Raw genomic sequence first — 10,588 nt, forward strand, 5'->3', positions numbered from 1 at the left:
TTGTCCACACAGTATATGCACTTACAAATCCTCAAATTATTCCAGCTTCCAAAGAGTTCCGAGTCTCTCCTGTAAAATGTTTTATGGATGTCTGGTATATTATCCTTTGCACCTGCTCAAATCATATGAAAGAACTACTATATATATATAAAAACTAAAAATAAAATAAAAACTTATTTTGGTCCCTTTTGAAGTGTCTGGTGCTCTGTAAAAGTAAATAGATATGTCTAAAACTTTGGCCTACTGTGTTCTAAAAATATGAACGTAATAAGTTCAAACTGTAAGACTACCCAGATGTCATTTTCGTTGCTAAGCGATAATTGCTTTCGTCATTTCAATTCCTGTCAAGAATAATGTCTAATTTGCGAAGATTGAAATGTGTAATTTTGTTCTTAGGACCTGTCCGACCTGCTGCATGTTTCAAACATTAGCACCTTTCACAGCATTTAGTTTTCCTTTCAAATGCCTGACACTCTGGAACATCGATTAAAGGGTTGTTTGTCCACACACCGTGTCATTTTCTAAAATGGGCTTATAGTTTAAGCCCATTAAGTTTAAGCCTAAACTAATGGGGAATGACACACAGCCCGTGCACTTTCTTACATGCGCTGTAAGAACAAAAAATGTAAGGCTTTTTTTTTTTATGACCAGGCCTCCACACAAAGATGGCTTGTGAGATTTTCAAAGGTGTCAATTAGCATATTTTGGAGAATATTAGCCTATTAAAAGCGGCAGTCTGATCAGCAGTTCTCTACCTTCACTGACAATAGGGATGCACCGATATGACTTCAGATCGCGATATCCAGTTATTTCAGCCAATGCCAATTGTTTTAAGCATTTTAACCTAAATGCGGGCACAAAACTGATGCATCTTTACAGTCTTGAGATAATCAAGTAGCATCATTAGTTTACGGCTATTTTTGGAGAAAACGTTTAGTGTAGAGGGTTAAAAAGGAGCGGGTACAGTAGCAACCCCAGGGGTACGTACTCCGGTCAGCAAAGTGTTGCTTGAATAAACAACTTAAGTGGTGCTTCCAAGTCACACCTATGCACAAACTGCTGTTTCAAACAGCGGCCATGAAAATATAATCTGACCTTAACGGCTGTACAATCTGTATCGGCCCACATTTGCCAATTCCGATTGTCTTCCGATATATTGGCACATCCCTGACTGACAGCGTGAAAGCAGGACGCATTCTAAGACTCCATCAAGGTGGCAGACTCCTGGTTTGGACATCAAAACATTTTGACTCCCTCCTCCCAATGGCTAGTGACTGTAGCTACATCAGTATATGGTCTATGAAATTTTGTAAAAAAAAAAGAAGGATTCCATTATTTTTTCACAAATATGCAAGCTTTCCCATAAATACAGGTAATATATAGCGTATGAAGGCATACAAAGGAATCCTTGCCATTTGTGGCTTCATGCTGTTATATAAAAGAAGGTATATTAACTTGTGTAGCTACCAGATTATAGATTTGTGTTATCTATGACATTAGGATAGATTGTATGTGTGCACGGCAGTTTGAGCTCTTCAACTAAATACATTGACGGTCACGCCAGGAGTCTGTCACCTTACACCCTACACCAGGCATATTTAACACTAAATAAATTCCAAGTAAAAAGACAACCCTTTAACCACACGAACCCTAGCGTCCCTATTCTGGGGGCGAACATCCCGGCAAAACTAGCATATCTACAAGCTTAACAACGTGTGGCAACATGACGCATTGTGCGCTTGTAGATCGGCTATTTCCGGTGAAGAGATTTGTGCCTGATGTCCATCTTTAATCGTATCTTTACCAAACATCACTCCCATCGTCATATTTGGCATAGAGCAATGCTAAACTACCTGTACACACATCCTATACCCTTTCCCCTTTGGCTTCTTCAAGATCAGAAACTAGTTATGCCAAATAGCACAGTGATTCTCAACCTGTGGCTCAAGGCCCACTGGTGGGCCGGATATTGCAAGCGGGCCATGAAATACAGTGATTGGCAGAACACTACCATTTTAATGATGATGTACCATTAATATAAAAAAACGATGTTATTGATAATATAACATGATAATATAATATTAATGTACAAAGAAATGGGGTGGTATTTTTTCTTGAAAACCTTGAAATAAATGATGATGGGTGGGTTGTGATCGCTTTAGAGATTTTCAATTGGGTCCTGATCCAGAAAAGGTTGAGAACCACTGCTATAGCAGATGATCAAAAATATGATTCTACGTACAGTATATGTCTTTACTCCTTTTGGAAAACATTAAACAGAGCTTCTTGTCCATTCGCATTCAGGTTAAAGCTGCAATCCGGAGGTTTCATGTCCTATCCGGGATTTGAACCAGAGGTCTTCTGCGTGGGGGAGACAAAAAAACGTCTACTGCTCTTCCCAGACTGAATCCTTGCTTGCCATTGGGAGATGTTGCGCTCATGGGCTTCAGACAGTACTACATGTCAACCAGTAGGTGTCCTACCCGACACCATAAATGTCATAATGGAAGAGAAGGGAGACCACCTCCAATAACATACTCTACCACACGGTAGAGTTTCATTCGTTTAAACAAGGTCCCGGAATGCAGCTTTAAACACTTTTTCCAGTTACACCTTACGTGTAATGATCTCAAAAGCTTGTACTCATGACTGGACAATAGGCTCTATGCACAGCGGCCATTTTGGAGAAAAATTCATTCTGGTCAAACAGAGTCAGGGTGCTGATATTGTGCATGTTGGCTCACTAGAAATACTAGTGGGTCTCAAAGTGTGGTCCAGGGACCCTCATGGTTCCTTGAGAGGGTGTAACTCTGAGAGTTATGGGGGTCCTTGAAATTAAAAAGTTTGAGAACCACTGTGCTACACTAAATGGAACAGAGCCTTAATTAGTGTCATTGGTAACACCTGTGAAGGAAGCAAGGAAGGGGCCCAATTTCTTTCCAATATGGCTGCTGTGCATAGAGCCTATTTGCTCAGTCAAAGCCAAATAAACGGCAACAGATATTGTTTTTTAGTTTTGGAGTGACTGCGCACATTATTGACAAGCTGAGGGGACCTTCCCTTGTGACTCTGTACTGAGCATGCACGTTGGGAAGGGACATAATCAACCGATGTCATTGATTTCATATGAAACAGCTCGTGACGTATTTTATAGGCAGACTAACAGATCGGAAGAGAGCGACAAGAGGACAAGTTCACACTAAAATCCTCCGTAAAAATCCTCCGTATTATTAACTCTGAGCGCGTGTACAACTGCAATCAAATGGACAGGTAAGGGTTTGCATTTTGTACACGCTCAGTGTTAAAAATAAAAGTTACTAAAAGATAAATGAATGCTTAGGATTTGACCGCGTGCTGGACACAAGCACTCAGGGCACTACCACACTGAGGTAGACGGACCAACAGAAAGGCTTAATGGTACAACTCAAAAGCAAAGCGGTGGATACTGACCACACGCTGACCATCTATATCTGCTCAATCAATACAACATCCGTCCACAGCACTTAACCCATCAAGACCGGAGAACGCATCAGTGAGCTTGTATATCTGCTATTTTTGAATAGCCAAAGAAATCTTAAAATGACACACTGATGCGTTCCCGGTCTTAAAGGGTTAAAGATTCCGTTTGATGACGTTAGACATATATTGTCTGCCTCCAACATACCTGTTGCACTCTTCTTAGAATAAATATATATTGTCTGCCTCCAACATACCTGTTGCACTGTTCTTAGAATACATGTAGTTATTATTATTGTCATTATTAGCTCCAGAGTCAGCTGTCAGTGAAATGATTCAGCATCATGCCGCTAACAAGCAGTCCAAACAGGCCATGTCAGAATTGCTCAATGCATTTAACAAAGGTACAGCTATTATAATTCTTTTTACATTTAAAAACAGACCACCTATAATTATGCGATGGATCACTGGTTCAGAAGCAATGCATTACGCCACAGAATCCCATTTGATACGATGTTCTATCTCCGACACCCTCACTGTAAAATGCCAGTTACAGACCGTAAGGGTCACTTTGGATTCCTAATCATTTACCTAGGGACGGCCTGGGACTCCCATTAAGAGCATTAGCCAAATGGAGAAATTGCACAGTACTACAATTGAAACAAACTATCATTTCATGACACTTAAGCTTTCACTAATTCTGAAAGTTTTCTTTGCCATGGCGCAGACCGCACTGGCGGAGTGATTGTTAACAATCGCACATGGATCTGGTAGAGTTCCGGAGATCAACTGAGTGAGCATGGTGCTTGGATTCTGCTTTCTGGGCAGTTAAGCTAAAGACTGTGGCTTATCACTATAACGCCGTCATAGAATGGCTTAAGCTTAGAGCCAGAAGTTGACAAACATTTTAATCTCAAAGACTTCCAAAATTGATATGTCCCCTATCTTAAAAAACATTTTGTGGCCTATACGAGGAGATTTGCGTTGTTAAAAATGTTATTATTCCAAATCCTTTGCGTGACAGTGGTTAAACTTTTTTCTGCGGACCCCTAGAATTTCCTCCAGAACCACCCCCCCCCCCCCCCCCCACCCCCAACACACACACTTTGAGAACCACTGTTTTAGGCAAGCAACACTACGGAGTAGGCCATAAATTAGTCTTTATTTGGAAGCGTTTTGACATCCTCTGTTTGGAATGTTTGTTAGCAGCCAGGAGGTGGGAAGGAGGAGCCTGCTGTTTCTACTGACAGCTGCCTGGAGCTAGTATTCTCTCCTATACTTGGTTGACAGACTCCTTCAGGGCTCTATACTGAGTGAGTTTTCTGTTTTCGCTCTACATTAAATGTCTTCACTGAAAATAGCCAATCTATATTGTGAGCATGTAGATCGGCTATTTTTCTGCAAGAGATTTCCCCATAATTCAGATGCTGGGGTTTAAGTGGCACTATGATACTTTATTTGAATGAATAAAATATAATTTTGTCCAATCCGTATGGTAGAGTAACTTATACAATTGGGGTGGTCGTATTTTGTCTCCCTGCTCTTCTTTTGAGACATTTAGACATTTAGATTGTGTCATGTCTCACACACAAATTTGTACCTGATGGTAAAGATTCAATTTAATCCCTGAGCAAGCAGGCCGTCTCCATTAGCTCAATGGTAAGAATTTCCTCACTTGCGCAGGAAATCTGGGGTAGAAGAGGAAAGTTACTTAGTGCAGATTTGAGTACTACAGGTATGTTGTCAAAGACAAATTATAGGTCTGAAATCACCAAATGTTTCCTTTAAGTACAGCACAAATGTACGACAAACCCTGGAATGGCTATGAATGCCTGATTCATCAGGATGAGAATCAGGTTATAACCTGTCATTACTTTTACATTATTTTGTTCATGATGTTTCCCCCCTTCAATATCACTCCCGCTCTCAGTAATTGTGCATTGAAGCCATGTGTCATGCCCATATTCTCCAGCACAGTATATATATATATATATATATATATATATATGTATATGTATATGTATATATATATATATATATATATATATATATATATATATATATATATATATATATATATATATATACACTATATATATATATAGTGTGTTTTAGACAGTAACCCTCTTCTTAATGTGCAGGTACAGTAATAGTGCATCTCATGGCAGGTTTAAGAGGAACTGCACATTATTCAGTTGTCTATGGTACAGGGAGGCACTTTCTTTTGTTCTGTGAGACAGGGTCCAAGGCACTCAAAACTAATTTTAGTTACTCTATGAAATCTGTTCAATATCAATTGTTTTCTCATAATCTTCGCTTTAAAGCATTAGCATCGTGTAATCAAATGTTAAAATGGAGTCACGATTCACAAAATGATGTTCAGAACCCTTTTGTGTTTTTTTTTTCTCCTGGGAACGTCAATACACTCCAAAGCCAAATCAAATAAAAAAGAGGACATTGTAAATATGAAATGTCTCTTGTCAGGAATCATCACATATGTCTCCTCTTATTTTAGCAGATTAGTCCCCCTTCCAATGTTTTATACAATAGTATCCTTTCCTCTCAGCTTGACAATAATGAGGAGAATTGTCCACGGTTCCCAAGGTCTCTCCGTAACCGCAAGCAATTTAATACTGACGTCATGCATTGAGTATACTAGGATACATAGTACTGTAGCTAATTAGGCCATAATGCTTTGTATTTTGACATGCCATGATCTTCAAAAAAAAAAAGAAAAGTGTTGCTGTTCCCTTAAGGTTTTAACATTCAGCACTTAAAAATGCTCTTAAATAATTGAAAAATATAAACTTAAATAATAAATAACCCAGTGCACTTCTGGTGAAAAACCAAACGAGACAGAAAACAACGAAATAAATAAATAAAGTGAATCTCAACGCTTGGGTACCAGTAGGAGAAGACAATGGTTAGGGGGCAAAAAGGAAGAAAAAAAGAAAGAAAAAAGGAACAAATAAAAATGAGGTAATGTCATTGCGCATGCCAATATAAAAAAAAATAAGTCACAACATGCTGAGTCTACTCTGAGCTTATCGTCTCTGTCGGGCAGAAACCTTGTGTTTCCAAATTTGAACTCTTCTTTCTTTTCGTCATGTGATGCCCTACTTGTCATACAAGAGGGTCAAGTAGTGAAAATTGCCGATCTACAAGCTCGCAATGTGTCGCATCGCGACGCAATGTGAGCCTGTGAGCCATTGTGAGCTTGTGAGCCATCGTGAGATACCATCGCGAGACGGAAAGAGTGGGGAGCAGGCCCAGCTTGTGAGGCATTTTCACTATTTCTGACGATTTCCGTTCCATTTCCCGAAAAGTAACGTTTCTTTTGGACATATGAGGTTTCCACCCCCGACAGCCGACATTACATAAATGTGTTGCATGGCATCATACAGGAACGCCGCTTTAGCGGCATTGCAGATGTCCTCCACAAGAGAACCACCTCAGCCACCTCGTCAGAAAGAAAAGATACGTCTTCTCTACTATCTTGTTTCTCGGTAAGGTGCCTTTGAAAGAACAGCATCGATCAACCCTCTGCAGTGGCCTGTGAGTGTGCAAAGGCAGTGCTTAGATATCTTGTTCACCTCCCTTCGCGTGGCGCACTTTTAGAGAAAAGAGCACACCTCAAGTTCATTGTAATCCATGCAAACCCATCTCTCAGAGTAGTGAGCAGGGCCATTTTTTTGCACGCGAGTTTGATTTTGTCGATGTGTCAATTCCTCTTCCGTGCTAATTCCAATTAGATTTTTCTAAAGAACTGGTTGGAACGCCTGATTTCACCAGTATGTTGCCTGTGATACACTTGCCTTCGCACAGTAGTCACACGTGTTCAGATATAATAACGCAATGCAAAAACGCATCAACGAAGTTAATCAAGCATTCATATATTTCTACAATATTTACACTGTTGCCAGGGCACCTCGTGCAGGACTTCACACGTCGGTTAGAAGCTTCCCCTTGTTGACACAGTTCTGGCTAGGGGCAGTGCAGTTGGCAGTTCTAAGATTTGCCTCCCTAAAATTATCAATGCTGTTATTAATATCCTCGTCTATCTCCATGTATTCTGATTTGCTAACAATAGAAGAACTGCGGCGACTGGAGTTGGTCTCCGAGGCCAGGTTCTGGTTGCTAACATTAAGAAGCTGGGCCTGCTCCTCACCCTCCGTCTCGCGATGGTAGAAATAGTTGAAATTAGACACAATTACGGGCACCGGGAGCGCAATGGTCAGCACACCGGCGATGGCACACAAGGAGCCCACGATCTTTCCTCCTATGGTCACTGGGTACATGTCGCCGTAGCCCACTGTGGTCATGGACACTACAGCCCACCAGAACGCATCTGGGATGCTGGTGAAGAAGGACTCCTTCTCTTCTGCCTCTGCAAAGTAGACAGCACTGGAGAACAAAATCACACCGATGAACAGAAAGAAAATCAGCAGGCCGAGCTCACGCATGCTGGCCTTCAGAGTTTGCCCCAATATCTGCAGACCCTTGGAGTGCCTTGATAGCTTGAAGATCCTGAACACCCTCACTAGACGAATAACCCTGAGGATAGCCAGAGATGTGGCCTGCTCTCCTCCTCCAGGCCCTGGCTTCCCCTCCGTGGCGCCTGGGTCGTCAGCCAGCTCTGTGCCGAGCGTGATGAAATAAGGGAGGATGGCCACAATATCAATTGAGTTCATCATATTCTTAAAGAACGCTGCCTTGCTGGGACAGGCAAATAAACGAACTATCAACTCAAAAGAAAACCAGATAATACAGAGCGTTTCTACCACAAAGAACGGGTCTGTGAGAATATTTGCTTTGTAATACATAGTGGTGTTCCCCACAATGCGCATCCTGCCTCCAGGATCCTCTTTTAGCTCGGGTAATGTCTCCAAACAAAATATGACTATGGAAATAAGGATAACCATCACTGACACTATAGCAATTCCTCTAGCAGGCCCGGAGCTCTCCGGGTGCTCAAAAAGGAGCCAGATTTGACGCTGGAACTCTTTCTCCGGTAAAGGTCGCTCTTCTTCCCTTATGAACCCCTCGTCCTCGCGGAATTTCTCCATCGCCTCCGCCCCAAGTTCGTAAAACTTAATTTCCTCCGAGAACATATCCAACGGCACGTTGACCGGCCTCCTTAGCCTCCCACCCGACTGGTAATAATACAGTATTGCGTCAAAACTCGGGCGATTCCGGTCAAAGAAATACTCGTTTCTCAGCGGGTCAAAGTAGCGCATCCTCTTCTTCGGGTTGCCAAGGAGGGTCTCGGGGAACTGGGCCAGCGTCTTGAGCTGGGTCTCGAAGCGGAGTCCGGATATGTTGATGACGACCCGCTCGCAGCACTCGTGGTCGTCGTGGTCCGGGGGGTAGGTGTCCTGCGGGTGCCCCGGCAGTGTGGAGGTCTCGTCCATGTTATCTCCTGCTACCACTGTCATCCTGGCAGGCGAGCGCGGTGCAATGGAGGAGATAATGTCGCGGGTTTAGTCCGGTTGAATAGGCATCCAGTCGTTACTGGGCTCCTCTGGTTTCTCTTCTCTACCCGATGCCAATGCTTCTGCAGGGGCTGTCTCACGCTCCCTCAGTGCGGATCCATTGCGCTTCCCTTTAAGTGGACCATCACTTCTCCCTCTCAGCGTTACTATGCCTCTGCTTCCAATATCACCTATTTGGAAACAGATGAGGGGAATGAGAGAAAAAAGAAAAAAACAACAACAGCTATGTCTTTCTAGTGATAGATATATTTGCCAGTACAGCATTCTATATCTGTTTTTGATGCTGGTGGAACTAAAGAGCAAGGCAGCGGGGAATGTTGCCATGCATTGGACAAGGAAAAAAAATCGGTATGGAATTGTAATGCCATTTAAATAGCACTGAGTAGCTCTCCACACTGTACCCACCACTGTATTTTTTTTTACCGCATACCTCAGTATTCAAGTTTGCAGTCCCACTGCCCACCCTCTTTGCGCACAGTAGCCTGTGTACCCGCAGTTCCCCCCCACCCCCCCGCCCCCCCCCCTCACATAGCCTACAGTATGTACAGTATCTTCCACTGAGCAATGGATATACAGCACGATTTCCAAGTCATAGCAAACCGTAATTTCATAATGCAAATGACAAGATATGAATGGAGCATTTACCTGCGCTGATTTTGACAGAAGACAGGTCACACAGGCAATGTCCCGCTGTCCTCTAGCAGCAACCACCACCACCACCACAACTTTGCACCCTCAGCTTTGTTTTAATGCGAAGATCACTTTACCAGCGTGCTGTACAGTAACATGGCTTCTCTGAAATATTAATAGACTATGTTGTTTTCGCCGACGTCCACGGTATCCTCTTGGTGTAGGCTCCCAACGTCGATCTGGCCAACCCGGAGGCATCAAAAAGCTTTGAACCTCGGCTGAGCAAATCTCTTGACAGGCAATTCAAAATCATACTGGAATAAAAAATAAAATTAAAAATAATATAAATAAACTAATGACCGAATGAGGATGCGTATAGCCTGTTAGTAAAAAAAAAAAGCCAAAAAAAAGAAGAACCCAACGCCAGTCAGATCCACTTGGTCCTGGAACCGGCTGCGCTCCAGCGGAGCGTTGGAGAATTATGATGGTGCGACTGAAAGAGAGAGAGAGCGAGAGAGAGAGAGGGGGAGAGAGAGAGCGAGAGAGAGAGCGGGAGGGAGGGAGAGAGAGGGGGGGAGAGAGAGAGAGAGAGAGAGAAGAGAGAGAGAGAGCGAGAGGGAGGGGGGGAGAGAGAGAGAGAGGGCTGAATACATTAACGTTGGGTAGCGAGGGAGCCGTGCCGTTCCCCGGTGCTGCTGCTGCTGTAGCTGCTGCTGCGGCATCAGCAAAAAAAAAGAAGGAGAAAAAAAAACAGTGCTTCCCCCCTCCCTAGCACTGGTCCAGAGGGTTAGCGAGTTATGTCTAACGCTCTGCCAGCCGCGCTGCTATTCTCATAGACCGAGAATTACACTGCCGTGCGAGGTCTCCGTCTTTAGTCAAAAATAAACAAAACCGTTTCACTGCTCACCGAAACAAAGACTGTTTTGTGTTGTTGAAGGTCTATTCTCCAGGGTGGGAAGCCTCTCAGCACCCGAACTTCTCTGTATAATACACTTTTTGGGCCGAAAATA

General features: G+C 42.9%; 1 protein-coding gene across 1 annotated transcript; it reads right to left on the bottom strand.

Annotated features, from left to right (window-relative positions):
- Positions 1 to 5,986: 5,986 nt before the first annotated feature.
- Positions 5,987 to 10,020, bottom strand: kcna1b (potassium voltage-gated channel, shaker-related subfamily, member 1b). The gene is made up of 2 exons (XM_084049805.1): positions 9,594 to 10,020; positions 5,987 to 9,118 (listed from the first exon to the last, which is right to left on the bottom strand). The coding sequence occupies exon 2, from the start codon at positions 8,889 to 8,891 to the stop codon at positions 7,398 to 7,400; it is 1,494 nt and encodes a 497-aa protein (XP_083905931.1). The 5' UTR covers positions 8,892 to 9,118; positions 9,594 to 10,020; the 3' UTR covers positions 5,987 to 7,397.
- Positions 10,021 to 10,588: the final 568 nt, after the last annotated feature.

Source organism: Gymnoscopelus microlampas, assembly GCF_963454915.1.
Source record: "Gymnoscopelus microlampas genome assembly, chromosome: 23".
Taxonomy (NCBI): domain Eukaryota; kingdom Metazoa; phylum Chordata; class Actinopteri; order Myctophiformes; family Myctophidae; genus Gymnoscopelus; species Gymnoscopelus microlampas.